This window comes from Musa acuminata, chromosome BXJ3-5 (genome assembly GCF_036884655.1).
Source record: "Musa acuminata AAA Group cultivar baxijiao chromosome BXJ3-5, Cavendish_Baxijiao_AAA, whole genome shotgun sequence".
In the NCBI taxonomy this organism is placed as follows: Eukaryota; Viridiplantae; Streptophyta; class Magnoliopsida; order Zingiberales; family Musaceae; genus Musa; species Musa acuminata.
Window position 1 is genome coordinate 43147906 of NC_088353.1, and position 18689 is coordinate 43166594.

Below are 18689 nucleotides of genomic sequence, written 5' to 3' on the forward strand. Positions count from 1 at the left end.
TTTTACTGTGGTTTTTGTACTTGTTTCAGGACAAAGGAAGAAGCTTCATGATGCATAATTGCTTTGCTTGGCTTGACATTATCCCAGAAAGCAAAAAAACTGGAGCCTTTTGTGTCATTTCCTTGAGCAGTATGCCACAGATTTCTTGAAGTTCTATCAACCATTGTCAACATTTTTTATTTGATGTAGCCAATGCTTGAGTTATTAGGTTGTAATTTTGGCAGCAATGCAAACGTCACAGAAGGCATGAACATTCCATAAATTCTTGGAATCAAATTAGGCTGAGAAAGATGTAAAGTTTGTCTGAATGAAACACAAAAAACAAGAAGCTGAATAGAGATGGTGAGTCAACTTCAAGTCTTTGATTTGTTTGCTTGCTTGCTTGCTGCACTTGCCTGATCTCTCAGAACTTGTGTGCTCTGCCGTAAATGCATCAGAGTGGTCTAGTTCGGCGGCCTGATGCCAGGCCGCAGAGCAGTGCGTTCTTCGGGATGGGGTACTCATCTCTCCATGAATTGGCCGGAGAATACACACGGAGGTAAAACTGCTGACCGAGATACTGCCTAACCCAATTCTCTGATCTCACATTCCACATGCCTACATTGTCCAAAGGCATGTATATTGCAGTCCATGATCTCGGATACACCTGAAAAGAGAGAAGTCAGTGCAGGAGAATGCAAATTCTGATGAGCAAATCTACATATTGCATGAAGAAATCGAGGATATGATCTCTAAAACACCAAGATTTTTTGGCTGCATGCATTTTCTTCGAGTCTTGTTCTGCTAGGGAACATGATCAGAGTAGCATTTTGCATCTCAAGTCAAAATTGTTTGCAGTGTTCTTGAATCCAACGAAAAGCTACGAGAAACTTAGGACTAACATTGTACAGAAAAATTAACCATGGTCGCAATTATTCGAGTAGCTTCACATAATGTTGACAAGGACTCGAACATTACTGATCTTCGAACTTGTTACCTGCACCGTGCAACGCGATACAGTGTCATGTAAGTTGTAAGAGTCCCTGCTTGCTGATGTCCATTGCCCTCCATCCATTCTGCACATCGCCAGGTTCAGTTTGGTCATGGCACCATAAGAGATGTCAAACACCTACTAATGTTCTTACCCAACAACAAAGAAGGAATTCCCATCAATGTGCCAAGACTGCACCAAATCTTCGTCGTTCTCAAAGATGATTTCCACATAGTCTCTGAAGTTGGCTGCCATGACTGAAGTCTGGAGATAGCCACCAGCGTAGGTTGGATTATCAGGTATACTTCCAAGCGTGAAAACTCCAGAGATATTGTAGAAGTCGGCAATCTTCAGAGGAGTATCAGCTGAAATGAAGGAGACACTGTTGACGGCATATCTTTGCTTGCCATTGATGATAGGTGCAGAGTTTGCAAGCCTAATGGTTCTGGTGATGTTCACCTGTCCATAGTGGTATGATCCTTGTGGATTAGGCCTTGGCCCACTTGCTGTCAGATTTAATCTGATTTAAGAAAATGAATATATCAGGAAACATTAACATGGAAACCATATCCAAGAATTCGAATCAGAACAAAAGTTTATATAGACTTAATACTGAGTTGACACAATTCTAGTATTGTCACGACTCGAGTCTGATGTGCTAATTGACTTATAACTCTGTTTAATCCAAACTATTGATTAAAATATTTAAGCTGAAATTATCGTAGTACATTCATCGTACCCTTATAAGCCAATCTTATTCTTTGTCTACTTCCGATATAGGACTAATATCTTATCGAGTGATCGTGTAAATGAAAGAAAGAGTTAAGGCGATACGCAGCTCAAGAGAAGAGCAACTAAGAATCAGTGTGCAGGAATGTACCGAAATGATCTGGCTTGGTTGAGAGACCAGTCAACCTCCACCGTAGGCCCTCCTGGCAACGGTGTAGCAGGGACTTCGATCGAGTTGCTATAGTGGAGAACGGCGGTGGTCGTAAGGATTGGGTCTGTGAATCGGGTCGATACCACAATGAAGTAGTCCTGTGCAGGTTGGTCGGCTGTGACAAGAACCGAGCAAGACTGGCCAAGATGAATGTCGAGAGATGAGTAAGTGTTTTGGACTGTATGCGAGCCTTCAATCTCAACCAGTTTCATTGTGTGTCCCTGAAATCTTATGTTGACTGATGTCAACAACCCGACATTAGAGATTCTGAACCTGTAAGTTTTGCCTGCAACAAGGAATTCAGTAAGTTATCCTACTGCATCATGCAGCTTACAAGTTTTTGGTTTCAGTGTATGCTTTGGATAATAAGAAGACATCATAGGAAGACAAGAACATGAGAATTACCTTGATCAACTGTGAATGCATAACCATTTGCACCTTGGCCATTGATGAGCAGCCCATCAGGGAAAGGAAGATCATTCCCATTGTCTACTATAGCTTTCAAGTCCTGCAAGCAAAATATGTTTTGCTCCGATGAAGATTAAGTTGAAGCCAACAAATCAAATGAAAACAAAATGCTCATCAAGGATTTCAAGGCAGACAGAATGGTGGAAAGCATTAGAGCAATCGAAAGACCAAGAACCAAACATTAATGAGCCAGGCAAAACAAATGATCTTGACAAAAGTTGCAACTCTAATACACACTCAAAATTCATAGTTTTTCCAGCAATCAGAGCATGGATATTCTAAGTTAGATTCAATCTTACAGTGTGATTGGTCTTGAACCAATCGCCGGTGAGTAAAGTGAAATCCCCGGCTGGTGGAGGGTACGGCACAGGGATTAGTGGACGACTCAGTACTCTGATGCCACCAAAGCCTCCAGCAGCCTTGTGGAAGTCAAGAGTGGGGAAGTAAAAGTAGCTTCCAATCTGATCCTTTACTTGCATCACATATGTATAGTTCTGTCCAGGAAGGATTGGGCAGTTTGTACCATAAACTCCATCTTCCCATGAGTTCTTCCTTTGTTGTATCCCGTTCCTGCACAAACGATCAGCAAATTTTCTCATTTGACATTTCAGAGTGAAGAATGGAAATATCAGCATACAGATATTCGATGTTCCAATGTAAGATGCCAAAGCAAGAAGCATAAGAGATTGGATCAGGTGAGCTCTCAAGAACCTTGCATCTGGAACTACCAAAAATGTCCTCAAGATATAAAGACATGGTTTTGAAGATGATGAGATAATGCATGACAAAGAATCTGACAAATATGAAAAGAAAACAGGTTGCATAAGATGAAATCCTCGAACTACTTAGTAGATTGATCAATGACCCAATTATCCAATCATCTCTTTTCCATCCATCCAACATGATTAAAGATCATCAAATGAATTTTGTCATGCAGTAACGATGACATTCTTGATATTTTCATCATCTTATTCACATGATTGTAAGCTCTAAAGCACCTCAAATAAAAGCCTACACATAAAGAACTCTTCTAAAGATCTAAAGTGTACCCCCCGAAAAGAAAAGGAAACTAAACTTAGAAGCTAAGCATAAGAATCTAAGCCAAAAGGTATCAGATTGATATCCCTCCTGAAACCTGTCATCCTATTTCCACCAGCTCACTGTACCATTCAGAGAACATTATGCCAACAGATGGTAGCCCACACTGATGACATCCGATTTAGGTGTCGTTACTTAGCGAATGCAAATTGCTGCCAGGCTCAGAGGATGACCACCTCGAGTTCCTTTTGTACTTTACCATGTGCACTGCTGCCAGTAAGAAAGAAGCGACACGAGTGGGTGAGTCTCTTTTGCTTTAAGAACTCTTAAAGACCCATCACTCTGCAAACCGACCAGATCCAAGAATTAGGCTCGTCTAAAAGTTTCTCTAGCAATTCGAGGTACATGTCTCATCGCATGGAATGGAACATTAGATCTGCTGTGTGACATCGAAGTAAGCATGAGAAGGTCATGTTCTTGGAATAAAAATCAGAGGAACAGTAGAAAGATGAAACATTTCCTTGCGAAGACAAAATCTTTTTCGATAAGAAGAGTGGGAAATGGAAACAATACAGACCAGGAGATGAGGAAGGGTTCGGTCAAGTTATTGAAGACATTTACGATAAGGTTGTCGTTGGTCACTGCCTCGATCTGTGGTCCTGGGAACTGCCCATCGATCAGTATCCCCTGCATCGACGAAGAAACAAGAAGTTAGTCCCCCAAAACCCAACAAAAGAGGCACAAAAGGGGTAAAGGAAAAGGGACAAAGGGACAAAAGAACCTGTTGCTTGACTCCAAGGGGATAGATGTCGCCATAGGTGACACTCCAAGTGAAGAACCTGTAAGGATCATCACCTGCGACCCACCAAGAATGGCAAGACAAGCAGAGACAGAGGAGAAGCCAGATGGGGAGAGAGGAGGAGGCTTCCATTGTGCTGAGCTGGTTGAATAAAGGGAGAGGGGCAAGATAGAGAGTTCTACAGCGCCATTGGAACTGTGGAACGAGGTCTGAGGAGTGGGATAAGATATAGGGAGAGGGGGCGGGAGGAGGGGTTGTGCATGAGCTGTCATAGGATCAACCACTTGGTGGGCGGCAAAAGCGGGAGGCAAGTTTAAACCTCGGAACGCGTGGCGTTGACCCGAGTTGGATGCTGCAGAACTGCCGTTGACTTCAGTCTCGTATCTTTGTGATGTGTTCCAATATCTCGCTGCTGTTGTCGTTCCCGTGAGATCGTAATCTTAAATCTAAAAATGATTATAGAAGGAAGCAAATATATATATATAATACAATTTAGTATTATATATATATATATATATAACTTAAATTAGAGAGGAAAATAGGCAAATTATTAACATAAAAAGGATGCATATATAGTCTTTGACTATAAATAAATATCTATTTGATTTCTTTGTAACTCAAACATATTATCTATAAAGAGACATTGTAGGGATTAGGGTTAAGTAACCCAAAGCACAACAGTATGATGAGAAGGTGAGATGGAGCTCATTGGATCACTTCCATTGCAAGCTTGATGCCATGGTTTCAGCAGACAAAGATGAGAAGAACTGGAGGCAAGATTTGAGGAGGAAAGCAGTCAGTCATCATCATGTGTTGTAGCTTCAAAACACGAGTCCAATGGCTGTCATAATTCACCTTGTTCTTGAGATCTGAGCTGCAACTTGGCCTATTGGACCATATACTTCTGGTGACATGAGGACACCAGAAACATGGATACAATGATCTTCCCTGTGGTTGGATGTTTCTATGGTTTCAACATCATTCAATTGTTTGTCATTCTTGTCTGAAATTATATGGATAATAAACCATTTTATCAGAGATTAAACAATAACTTTCATCATTTGAGAGAGAGAGAGAGAGAGAGAGAGAGAGAGTTAAGGGAAGAACAGAGCTGTAGCTGAATTGATGCTTGAGAGGACTTTGTACATGAGTTTGCAGGTTACATGTAGATGGCCCTCGAACACCATGCCAAAACGACGAGCAAGAGAACGCGAGAAGGAAAAGGATGTGAGCTGACGCATCGCGCTGTAAGCGCTCGAAGCCGACAAGGCAACACAAGGACCATGCGGCTCGAGGCTTCCTTCCCTCGACCCTTCGCCGGCGTGCTCTCCGACCAGTCCGACCCGTCTTCCTCGAAGATGGTGTCGAGGGTCAGCGCCCGGGCTGCTCGTCTCGCGCTGCTGCTGGTGCGCCGCCACGGCGCCACCGCGGAGAAGGGGACCTTCGGCGACCGAGGAGAGCTCGGGGCCACCTCGAAGAAGAAGGAAGCTAGTTGTACGCTGGCCATCTTTGCCTGAGCTATGGAGCTTGAGGTCTAAGGACTCGACCGACTTGTTCTTACACCACGGAGAGGGAAGGATCTTTATAGAGAAGAAGAAAGGTAAATGCACTTGAATCATTCCTTTATTACCAAAACACCTTTCCGACGAATCAGGAGGATGAAAGCTGCAGCTAAAAATGGACAGGGATTAGATTAGGAATAGGAATTCATGTTCCTCATAAGACTACAGCCAATATGCTATGTCATGTTCTTATTCTCCTAACACTATTCTTGGGAGTCAAAGGTAAAAGATCTCCTTTTGGGGGGGGGGGGGGCAATAAAGGCTTGGTTTGGAGGGATTCATGGAGTTCTCTTCCAGCTTGTGACTAAAAATGGTGAAAGGTGTGGCTGCCAAAAATGAGCAGTTCACAAAACCATTCATAAGTTGGTCATTAGGCTTTGGGCTTCTCCTCCTCATGCTGAGACTAAAGTTTTCTACACCCAATAGTCTTGGAATTTTGCTACAACATGGATTTCATCTTAATTCACATCTACAACTACAGGAAATAGAATCAGACTCATGGCATGATTCTTCAGCATTCATTACTCTATCATAGGATGAATGCCAAGGACAGTGTTATGTGCCAACTTGAAACTTACCATATGTCTTGTCAGTTGATTTAGCAGAGTTATTTTTAAGATAAAAATGAATGTATATAAGATTAAGAATCATAAGATATGTGATCCACAGTGTTAGACATGGAAACACTTTTCAGAGACATTCTAAGAGTGTCTTAATGTGGGTCATGCATCATATTGTTGCATCTGGAAGTAAGGAATCACTTTTCATGGATGAGAAGCACCATTCAGGGAGTTGGCAGCCATGGGAGGGTACTCAATACAAGCCAAATCCTCAAAGCACAAACCACACACATGTTTGGCTAGTGGAATGAAGAGATGTATGTGCATTTCTTTGCAGACCACAAACAGGGGGGAGACATTGACATATCCATCTGCCTGTGGATGGCTGCTGCTTTGCTTTCCTAGCAAATACGGCATTACCTGAGAGAGAGAGAGAGAGAGAGAGAGAGAGAGAGAGAGATTCATACCACTCGCTCATGGATAATGCTGAAGACATTAGTTCACAGAGAATGTAAAATATTATCAGAACAGGGGAAAGAACTGTGCATGAAAGGCATGGGTTATCCATCCAAGAAAAATATGACTGTTTTGATACTATTGATTTTTACATGCTAAGATATTGAAGACAATTTATGATGTGCAGAAAAGAGATCCATTGGCAGATCCAGTTTTTTTTATGGCATAAATTGAAAGCTGATGAGTCTACTCTGAAAAATGAATCTATCATGACATGCTAACAAAATAATCTAGTCATTTTGTAGGATGAAGGCTGACATCATGATGACATGTTGATGACAACATGGTCTATGTAGATGTTATCAAGTAAATGATGAGTTGGGTTAACATATTATACATCAAACTTAAGCTCATAACATCCATAAGTGAGTGAATCACATATTAGGTAAAAGAAGAGGGTTGGTTTTGTGATTGAGTTGGGTTACCTATGTTTGAATCATGACATTATGACAGTGCCTAATCACACAAGTATATGTCTACTTAAAAGTTTATTTCCCTGCTTATTATGAATGCTTATCAGCATCAGTGAACACAGAAGAAGACACTATAAAACTTTTCACACAATATGTGGTGTCAAGCTGAAAGTATTTTGAACTGCAAAGTAGCATCAAGTAATATACACACACTGAACATAGAGAAAAAAGAAGCAGAACAGCGACTAGTAAGGATGTGAGATATAAATGGTTGGACTACAAGGAAAGAAAACAGATAATGTGGAATCTTATAAATGCTTATCAGCATCATTGAACACAGAAGAAGACAATATTGAACTTTTCCCACAATATGTGGTGTAAGCTGAAAGTGTCTTGAAGTGCAAAGTAGCATCAAGTAATATACACACACTGGACATAGAGAAAAAAGAAGCGGAACAGCGACTAGTCGGGATGTGAGATATAAATGGTTGGACTACGAGGAAAGAAAACAGATAATGTGGAATCTGCAACTTGGATTGGAATTGAATTAACCAATGCCAAATGAGTTGGAAAACCAAGGTTTTATAAAAGATCGTATAGAATTCATCAATGTGTTTCGTCAGATGATGTCCATCGGAACTGATAGCTCCTCAATCGCAGACACTAATGATTAGAAACTCCCGCTCATGTAAAACTCATCCAAAACAGATAATTCCTTCTAGAACCATTGGAGATGATCTAGAAATATTTCTATACCCTCTATTTTGGATTGATCATTGTGACCCTTATTCTATCATCATTTAGCTATTGCATTTATTTTATTGATTGTTTGTCATGCCTAGAACCAGCTCTGGGTTTGGACGTAATATCAAATATCCCCTAGAAACACAAAATGTAACAAGACCATGGTAGCACAGGGATGCAAATTAATGCTTTAAACCATTGAAATTGTACCAGATTAGAGGCACTAATCATGCATCTCATCTTCTCATCTAAAGTATGATTCAGGATCACACAACAGAATATGTGGCTATGGTCTCCAAAGGGATGGCACGACCTGACATATCTATCACCACAACCAATGAGAAGATATGAAACATTGATTATGAAAAAGCTTGAGTGAATGATTGACCTTGAGCTTTCAAGAACAACTTTTCAGTAACTCATCAAACTTGACAATGTTCGGAACAATATTGCAGTAAGATGGGGGAACAAACGGTTGTTCTGCACAGCCCACCAAATAAAAAAACTTTCCATGAAGAAGTTTCATTTTTGTTCATCACTATAGGTTGTCTTCTTGCTTGCAAAATGTTAATGCCATGAAACACTTGATAAAACAGACATTTTTTTCTATTAAACATCAATTGTCTAAAAAAAATAAGGAACAACTAAATTGGATTCCTGTCTATACCTGAACTAGCCATACCAAGACTCTGTTTGTTTGGCATGCCATCACCATGTCCTCTGCCGCTGCCACTGCCTCTACCATCACAAACACCACTTTTCCCTCCAAATCTACCTCCCACCTCTACCTGCGACGTCTCTTCTGCAGTTCATATTCTTGTATGGTTTTGCTTATGCCTGCAAATCATATTCATGTCTGCCTTCAAATTGAAACCACGCTATTTGCCTCCAGAATCTGAATTGGAATTGCACTCATCTGATATTGATTGCCACTTTGCAAGTGTCAGCAGTTAAGAAAAAAGATCATTTACAAGATTTGAACCATCGTTGTGATTCTCAATCAATGCTTTAGCCTGACATATTTTGTCCTTGTAACTGACAGGAAGTTCAATGCCAGGATGCCAAAGAAGTCATGTAGAAGACTGGAAACACCATCATTTTCATAGATACATGCTTCCTGCCTCAAAAATGCTGACTTGCCTTATAAACATATCTAAGCAGCATGTGTACATCTCATGCTGTGTTCTGCTGGCTTGAATAACTATCAGATATAACCCAACTATATCCTGGACTCTTCCTCACACCATTGGTCTGCTTTGTTATTCTCATTCTCTCCTCATCCTTCTTGCGCCCTGCCAAACCATACAAGTTTGACAGGACAGCATAAGTTGTTGCATTGTTTGGTTCCAAATCCAGAAGTCGCTGAGCGGCCAACTCTGCAAGTTCAAGATCAGAGTGCATCCTACTAGCATTAAGCAATGCTCCCCATATTGCAGAATGAGGAGAAAATGGCATTGATTCAATCAAATCTAATGCTTCTCTAAGAAACCCTGCACGGCCTAGGAGATCGACTGTGCAGGTATAATGATCAGGTCCTGGTTCTATGCCATATGAAGATGACATGGATTTAAAGTGCTTATAACCTTCATTAACTAAGCCTGCATGAGCACAAGCCGAAAGAATCGCTAGGAACGTAACCTGATTAGGTTTGCAGCCATATCCCTGCATGTCCTTAAACAATTGAAGAGCTTCTTCTGCCAAACCATGTTGAGCAAATGCTGTCATCATTGCATTCACTGTAATAAGGTTTGGGTCAAAGATATGCAAGAAGACATGATATGCATCAGTCACCTTCCCACACTTTGCATACATTGAGACCAGAGAGCTTTGGACAGCCACATCTGACTCTAGATCTGTTTTGATGATACGAGCATGAATCTGCATTCCCTGGTCCAGAATTGCCAAGTTAGCTGAAGCACTGAGTACGGTGCTCAGTGTGAAACCATTGGGCTTAAACCCTTCATGCACCATGCGATGGAACCACCACAATGCATTCTCATGCTCCCCATTCGCCACAAACCCTGAAATGATTGCAGTCCATGCAACTTCATCTTTCACAGGCATCTCATGAAATAGACGGACAGACTCGGAAATCCACCCTCTATTGGAAAATCCCACCATCATCGAAGTCCAAGATACAGCATCCTTCTCTGGCATGGTCTCAAATAACACATTGGCCTCCTCTAGCATGTCATACTGGATGTATCCAGCTAGCAAAGAATTCCATGAGACTACATCTCTTGTGTTCATGCAGCTGAACGTATTTTTTGCAGCTTCCATCCAACCAACTCTAGTGTACATGACAATAATTGAATCACCTAAGAAGACATCTTGGAGTCCCGTTACCAAGACAAGAGCATGAATCTGAATCCCTTCTTCTATCCTTTCCAATTCGGCAGTGGCATCGATCATGACCGAAAGCGTTGTGGAATTGATGCCCACGCCTTCTCTCCTCAACTGTAGAAACAGTCCAAACCCATCTTCATATATTCCACCCTTAAAGTATCCTCGAATCATAGCAGTCCAGGAAACCACATTCCTCTCCGGCATTGCATCGAAAATCCTTCTGGCATCAGAGAGCCTCCCACATTTGCAACACCCATCGACCATCGAGCTCCAGGAGACCACATCCTTCACCTCCATCGACTCAAACACACAGGCAGCCATATCAAGCTTGCCAACCCTCAGGTACCCACAGATCAAGGCGTTTGAAGCAACCGGGTCGCGCCACCTCCGCGGCATCTCCTGGTAGACTTCCTCGGCCTCCTTTATCATCCCGCACTTCACAAATCCTGTAATCATGGCGGAGTAGGAGACCACATCCCGGGCGGGCATACGCGTGAACAACTCGCGGGCCTCGAAGACGTGGGCGGAGCGCACGTAGCCCGAGATCATCGCGTTCCAAGTGACCATGTTTCTCGTGGGCATTTCGTCGAATATCCTCCGGGCTTCAGAGATCCGGCCGTTTTCAGCGTAGGCAGTGAGAAGCGCCGTCCACGAGACGACGTCGCGGACGGGCATGCGGTCGAAGACGGACTGGGCGCCGAGGAGATCGCCATCTCGCCCGCTCCTGGTGATCCGGGCGTTGCAGGAGACCAAGAGGCCGCGGGACGTCGGGTCAAGCGATGGCGGCTTCGGCAGGACTTGGGCGGACGCGGCGAGTGACGACACTGTCGAGAAGTTGAAGGCCGAGATGAGGAGACTCGCACGGCAACGGCTTGGCTTGGCGATGTGTCTTGGCAGCATAACTGAGCTTACGAGAAATACATGGTTGTGATATATATATATATATATATATATATATATATATATATATATATATATATATATATATATATATATATATATGTGTGTGTGTGTGTGTGTGTATATACATATATATATATATATATAATCAAATGTTTAATTGTTTTATATAAATTTCTTATTTTTATAAATTTTAGTTTTACTCTTTTAATCCAAACAAATAATATTTCAAAAACTTTTCGCCTCCGATCCCGCGCTTTCAAAAGACTTTTTTGCTCGGTCTGAAAGGAGTCTTCCGGGAACTCTCGGCCGTCGAGAAAGAAAGGAGGGGTGTGGAAGGCGGAGGAGGCCCGCATCGGAGATGTCGCGGCTGTGGCCAAGCGAGTCGCGGTCGGTACGATGTGGGTGGGTTCTGGGCGATGAAGCCCTGATGAATTATGGTCAAGAGCTAGCAGCCGGATCGCTGATCGCCTCTGCCGGAGATCCCCTGCGGCGCCACCAGGTTCGAGGTCTTCGGCTGCTCCCTCGCCGCCTTCGGTAAATTTCCACCCGTCCAACTCCGTCGGGGTGATTAGCTCGTATCAACAATTTGGTTCGCAGGGGAGTTGAAGAAGCTTCTGACGGCGGAGAAGGGGCTGCAGCCGGCCGACCAGAGACTGCTTTACAAAGGGAAGGAAAGATGGGACGGCGAGTTCGTTGAAGTTTGCAGCTTCAAGAACCGGGCCGAGGACCCGTCGAGCTTGGAGAGGAGATATGTCGAGATGCGGAAGAACGCGAGGATCCAAAGCGCACAGCGTGCTTTCTCCGCTGTATCCATGGAGATGGACAAGATGGCCGACCAGGTATGGTAGTCTTACCATATGCATTTTCCAGCATTTAATTAGTCAGAAAATAGGGTTTAGTTTTGAAGAACTGCAATCCTAGAAATGCTGTCTCTTAGATGATTGAAGATTCTGAAATCCTAGGATTTCTAGGATAGAAGATCTTGAAAAGGCAGCGTAGAAATGCTGTATGCACAATGCTTTTGTGGCACTTGTAAATTTGGTGATGATTTAGTATTCTATGTTAAAATAAGAATACAACAGGGACAGACTCCTCATAGATTAATCTGCCATTGTTTCTGCACAATGAAAGATAAACTTTTTAATAATAAATTTGAAAGTTATCGATAACATTCGACCTGTTGTTCATGTAAGTGTTTCGGTAATTGGAGAAATCTTTATCCTGCATAATGCTTCATGTATTGCCTTGTTCCACAGATGGATATTTGGTGGTCATGGTAATTTTTTTTCATTCGAGTCTAGCAAGAGTTTTACTAGCCAGCTGAACCAAAAAGTCTTTACGTTACATTGACAACATGGACCAAAACATTATTCCTCACATGAGCAGGGCATACTGCATAGTAGTTAGTTATCTTCATCTTGCCCTGTACTGGTCGATGAACTAGACTAAATAGTGAATACCCCTGCATGACATCATCTTGGTATGTTTTCTTTTGGGACCAAATTAAATCTAAGGATGGATGCTGACATACCTAAGAAACTACATTTTTGAAGCTTAGAGAGGAAATTAGTTCAGGCCAAACATTGGGATTGCATATGACTCAGGCACAGGTATAGTCCATCCATTGATGCACACTGGCCTAATTTGTTCATACGCACTCGATCGATGCTAAAGAACATAAGATGCTGTGAGGTTGATAAAAAATCATATCCAGCTGACTAAATTTCATTTAATTTGTTGGGTCAAACTTCATATGACTATCTAGGGTTTTAATGTGCACTGAGAAAAAAGACTTTAACCTCTAACAACACTTCTGAAACCGTTCAATCACACAAGGCTTTTGGTCTCTAAAAATATGTGGATTATAGTATCAACTAAAGAAATACAGTGTAACATTATTCCACACCAGCTGCTGTCTTTTATGAGTTATGCTTTAAAGGAACTTGAGCAGGAGCAAAACAGACACTTGCATGATGTGAGTGTGCTGCATGCAATTATCCATGGCTACGGACCAAGAAACCTGGGGTGAAATGAAATGTTTTAGGAGTCTTAAGAGTGTGAATTAGGATGTCTTAAATCAGTAGAATTATCAGAATGAGGTGAAACTGTATTCCTTAGTCCCTCATTTGGGATGATCTGTTCTGAAATTAGACACAGTTAAATCCTCTTAGGGTCAAGCTTTGGCCTGTCCTGCAACAGTTGGTGTTTAAAATTATTGGTTGGGCTCCTCTTGTATCAGTTAAATTAATCTCCACTGCACTTGGACCGGGTACACTCCAGGTAATGCTTGCTAGAAAAGCAGCCCAAAACATTTTGATTATAGACAATGCCAATGGAAGTCATTGTCCCAAACACTTCAGGGGCCATCTTTTCCTCTCGGCCATCACATCACTGGACTACATTCTTTAGCCAGAAGCTCCACTAAGGTTTTAAAACAATTGAACACTGATGTTACTAGGAAAATTAGTTGCACTCTTCAATTCATCAGATGAAGGTATTCAATTTCTATTCTTCCTCTGAACTTCAATTCAGTTTTAAGCGAATTTGGGGTTAGTTTACTGAAATGAATGATTGATAGACAAAGCAACATCCAATAATTATATGTATGATTTGAAGCAGTTAATTTTGTATTAGAAACAGTTATTGATGACATCTGTTTCTTGTTTAATTTCCTCCATGAAAATGACTTCAAATCTCTACAAAAGAAGACAAAGCAACATACTAAGCATTTATAGACTTCCAAGTGTCTACATTTATACATTTCTCAAGCTCCTTGTTCTGTTTAATCAATCAGTAGGATCCTTGCTCATGTAAAGCTACCTAAAAGCACAACAACATGGAAAGGGGCAAAAAAATTGGGTATTGTTCATAACAAGTTTCTCTGTGGATTATGGGGGACTCGTTGTTTCCTGCTATATGATCAGGGAAGAAAAGGCTAAAGCATTGCTTGTTCCCTCATGAAAAGGAGAGTCAAACTTAGGATGAGATTGCTTTGGCAGCATCATTTTCCATAAAAGGTTTGGAAGGACACTTATTTGTTTTTTAATTATGATCAGTGTCCTTGTGGCCTAAGCTTTAGTCATCTAATAATTATTGTCCTTGCATGGTTACCTTAATCATGGGCTCCACATGTTGTAGCAGGTGCCTTTAGGTTGTGTCCCATCAATATTTTGCAGTCACTATAATGTCCACCTTTTCAGTTAATCTATTAAGCATTAATTTCACATCGGATTAGATATATCTCACTACAATATATGTATAATGACATCCACAGCAACAGAATGAGTTTATCATGTGATTTTTTAATCTGCTTTGTCCTCTGGACATTGTGATAGCTGATCAGTCACAATGTCACAGTATATCACAATATAGCAACAATGACTAATTCTGCTCTTTGACAATGCAGGCTAGTCTAACCATCCTGATTGCATTGTCAGAAGTTGCATGGAGCAGAATTTAGTGAATCAGGTCAAATCAACCATATTCTAAGTCAAGTGGTTGTTCAGTCTTGGAACCCTAATCTTAGTTGATCAATGGGGTCAAGATTCTGGCATAGTGGTCCAGGTATCAGTTTCTATCATCACAGTACTAATTACTCATAGCACAAATAATGGTCCCGTCATCTTCTGATTTTTTAGTGTACATCAGATAATTTTGTAGGTTTGGTTTGTCTGGTAATATAAGTGGAATAGCTTGGTTCAAGTATAAAAAATTAATGATGTACCCATTTCTTCATTATCAGCAATAAAGTCACCATATCTTGATGGCAAATCATAAGTGCTAATAGTGTGATTGCCACTGTTGTTAGTGCTGCTCTTACATATCCAGCTCAAACAGCACCCGAATTATAAGAGCCGCAAGTCAACATGCACCAAACATTTCTGTTTGGTCAGCTGCTAAACCTAATTTGTAGTGAAGTGATCTCCCTAGATACAAGGAGTTACCAGATTAGGTTCATAAGATAAGAAAGCAGTTCATATAAGTCAGGGTATGGTGGCTGTTCACTAGTTAGCTGGGGATTCTTTTCTCCTGCATTTATTTTGCTCATTAGAGTACTAAAGAATCCAAAAGGAACCACGGTGAAATATTGATGTCACTGGTCTCAAAATTAATAGAATGTTTTTTACAGAAGTTCCTATTCTCTAGGTCTCCAATATGAATGGTCATATCATGCTTTGCTTACGCCACATGCATGCCCACACTTACCACACCCATTATCTTTTATGCAAGGACCTGGTAGGGCCTTTGCAGGGATTTCATTGAGATTTACTAATTGATTGTCCAAATTTGTGCTTATTCCCTCGAATCAACTAGGTCTTGAGTTGAGCCATTAGAAGAGGACTGAAGTCTTGAAGTATGAAATGTTTCAGACTTCAGCAACCATATGAGAGTTTACCATGAGCTCAAATATTTGTAGGATGATCAATAAGGAAACTGGAAGATTTCAATGTCTTACCAAAATCTTTGATGAAGAATGCATCAGATGTAGGCACATGATTTGGTAAATTTCTGAAGTCAAAGTGACATTATTTGGTGAAAAAACAAAACTTGCTTATCTTAAATTAAGTTTTCTATATCTTTTTTACTTTGCATATCTGACCCTCTTGATAGGATTCAAGATAAGCCAAGTTTTTTTAATGATTCCAATCGAACCATAAATCTTCACTTAATGAAGTAGCCAAGAAGAGAGGCCACAGGTCTAGGATATTAACATCTTTACCTACTAAAAGATTTGTATATTGTTAACTGACCTCATCATTCAAGTTTTTAAACTTTTAATGCATCAGGAGTTCAAAACAATTTTATAAATCTGTCATGCTAAACTTATTGCGTTCTGGCATTTCCATCCAATATCTGGCATGTCATTTGCTCATTCATGAGTAGGTAGAACACATTGCTGCGTTTCCTAGATCTACAGTTGACTGTCTGATGTGATGGCACAACTAAAAGATGTGGAAATTCTCATTGCTCATGCAAAATATAATGTTCTATCTCTTTAGTCTACACAAGCTAGGCAACATAACCAAATCTGCAAAATGATGCACTGATGCCACAGATAGTGCAGCTGCCACCAGCTTAACATTGCTAATGGTGTAACAGGGACTCATACCAGTTGTTAATGGACTTGCTTCTTGGCTTCCTTCGATTGAACCTATACTATATGACAGTTAATGAACTGTATGCACACAGATGTATCCTGCAACACTTCAAAGCATGTTTGTTTTAGCTGATATTTGATAATACCATGCCCACCTTGATGTTTATAGTTTATTTCATTTGGAGTCCCCACCCCCCCTGAAGCCCCTTACATTCTTGCACATCTTCCATTTATTAATTGCTACTTTTAATAAGTTGCCTTTGCCCATTTGTAGTCCATATGCATCTTCAGGACAATCCTTATACATTAATTTCTTATCTCATTCCATAAATTCACTGGCATCCCAATCCACAAGACCAGCTTTCTGGAAGAACCCTCTCCTAATCCTCGGTAGGAGAGTGCAGTGGCTCCTCCTAGTATTAGGGGGACCATTGAAGTGTTAAAAGATGTGGTCCTATCAATCACTTCTATATTAAAGGCTCAACTTGTAAATGGCAAAGATGCTAATGTTCTCTTAAAAAGTTTGTTTAGTAAATAACAATTGAAAGCCTGGAAGGTCCCATTTCTTTCTTCCTTGGGAAGAACTAATGGGAGATAGTATACTATTTTAAATGCTTTGTTAGCATCCTAACTCTTCACCCTGTGTGAACAGCTGATTCTCACAAGTGGCATCCGTTTAGGTTGATCAGAATTTTGTCATCATTTAGCAGTTGGTTCACAAGAACACTCTATCATTTGCTCTTGAACTGATGAGTTTACAAAAGTTTGCTCATCTTCACTGGTGAGGAAGAAAATTTGCTTTGTACTGACAGAACCATTGTGTGGTTGAAGCTTCATGTAAGTAGTACATTTTTTCAGTTTTGAATCATTCGACTATGTGACTGCTATAATTAGTGAATTTTGATATCTTCTTTGGAACTTTCATCAATCTTTGTTTCTCTCATCTTCCACTTCCTCATCTAATCCATGCCACAGGCTTCTGGTTGCTGATTCCTAGGAAGAGTTGCATCTCGAGAACTGCAGTCAACTGGCTGTGCATACACACATCTCTCGGTGCTCCACTCAGCAAACTTCATATAAGGTAACATAGCAAGTTGATTTTTTTGCATCCACATTCTCATGCACTAAAATAAGAGGATGTGGCATTCCATCGATCGAGGAAAGGATGGCTATTTATTTAATGAGGGGACCCTGAAAACAGGTACGAGCAAGCACTATTTGATTCCAGTGGTGTGGGGGAATTCCTAGTTGTTGGCTAGAAAATGGCCACAGATCCATGTTACGATTGGAGAGGGGATGGTAATTCCAATGGCTATCGACCAAACACTGACATGACTGCAGCTAAGTAGCACAACGACAAGGCGATCGACGGGTCACCTGAGAAGATCTCTGTGTTGCATGCATGCACAATGTGCATGTGGTGGGATCGATGACGCTCTCATCACCAGCCTGTGACAAGGAGGACCACATGAACTCTATCCGAGTCCCACGGGTGGCTCAGGCGGTGCAAGGACGAGAAAGGAGAAGGCGCAGTGCAGTGGGATGAGGGTACGTACGTATCAGGTGAGTGTTGTAGGGTGGTGATGGATTTCTTCTTCCTGAGACGGGCGGGCGATTAAGCTGCTGTATCTCACTCGAGCTAAGATTTTGTGGACCGAGACTAGATTTTGTGTCTTGGATTTCACCAAATCTATAGAAACGTTGGAGGTGTATCCTCCAACATGATCAAATCTGTTGTTGTCTGGCTATCAAAGAGAAATCAATGTGCAGATTCCATCTTATTTGTGGCCATCTTCCCATATTCAATGCAAATAATTGCATATCTGATGGCTGATCTTTTCCCACACACCATTAGGTTTACAGGAGATGATGAACATACACACAAAATTGTTCCTCGTAGTGGCTATACGATAGCCACAAAATCCATTATGCATCATTAATTTCAATCATTAAGATGAATCTATGCACAATTTCAATTAACATATCCACAAAGATACTTAATTACCAACGGGCTTTGCAACTCCACGAGATCGAGATAGGCCACAACGAGCCCTACCGATCTCAATAATATGGCATTCGATGCGAGGGAACGACGACCAATCATAAACCCTGCATTGCCGGCCAATGAAAGGCCATATGGTACAATGAGTGTCACATCAATATAAATTGAGAACATGTATGTATGTATGTGAATCTTATGTGTGCACATGCAGAAACACTATTTGGATTTTTTTTTGTATGAACAGTTGTGAAAAAGACCATGACAACTTGTTACAGTTGGAAGTTCAAATACATCACTAATATTTCAAGGAGAGTGTTTCTCTAAGAAGAT

At 41.1% G+C, this 18689-nt stretch overlaps 2 protein-coding genes across 3 annotated transcripts; both read right to left on the reverse strand.

Annotated features, from left to right (window-relative positions):
* Nucleotides 1–253: 253 nt before the first annotated feature.
* LOC103986325 (L-ascorbate oxidase homolog) lies at nucleotides 254–4420 on the reverse strand. 2 transcript variants are annotated; one of them, XM_009404299.3, is made up of 8 exons: nucleotides 4198–4420; nucleotides 3994–4103; nucleotides 2678–2948; nucleotides 2316–2418; nucleotides 1851–2196; nucleotides 1125–1490; nucleotides 977–1055; nucleotides 254–646 (listed from the first exon to the last, which is right to left on the reverse strand). In XM_009404299.3, exons 1-8 carry the CDS (start codon nucleotides 4345–4347, stop codon nucleotides 434–436), a joined length of 1638 nt encoding a protein of 545 aa, XP_009402574.2. In that variant the 5' UTR covers nucleotides 4348–4420; the 3' UTR covers nucleotides 254–433. The 2 variants fall into 2 exon arrangements, with proteins under 2 accessions (XP_009402574.2, XP_009402576.2); XM_009404301.3 differs by lacking the exons at nucleotides 3994–4103; nucleotides 4198–4420 and adding an exon at nucleotides 3016–3411.
* A 4065-nt stretch (nucleotides 4421–8485) lies between these two features.
* Nucleotides 8486–11261, reverse strand: LOC135638298 (pentatricopeptide repeat-containing protein At1g53600, mitochondrial-like). The gene has a single exon (XM_065151369.1). It carries the CDS (start codon nucleotides 11254–11256, stop codon nucleotides 9184–9186), a length of 2073 nt encoding a protein of 690 aa, XP_065007441.1. The 5' UTR covers nucleotides 11257–11261; the 3' UTR covers nucleotides 8486–9183.
* Between the last annotated feature and the right edge of the window lie 7428 nt (nucleotides 11262–18689).

What these genes read in the sequence shown, in the direction of transcription:
- LOC135638298 (XM_065151369.1), bottom strand. Translation starts at nt 11,256, where the DNA reads ATGCTGCCAAGACACATCGCCAAGCCAAGCCGTTGCCGTGCGAGTCTC.
- LOC103986325 (XM_009404301.3), bottom strand. Translation starts at nt 3,281, where the DNA reads ATGTTGGATGGATGGAAAAGAGATGATTGGATAATTGGGTCATTGATC. An exon ending in CATTGGAACATCGAATATCT is followed by an intron (nt 2,949 to 3,015) that starts GTATGCTGATAT and finishes TCGTTTGTGCAG; the next exon opens with GAACGGGATACAACAAAGGA. An exon ending in TGCATTCACAGTTGATCAAG is followed by an intron (nt 2,197 to 2,315) that starts GTAATTCTCATG and finishes TCCTTGTTGCAG; the next exon opens with GCAAAACTTACAGGTTCAGA.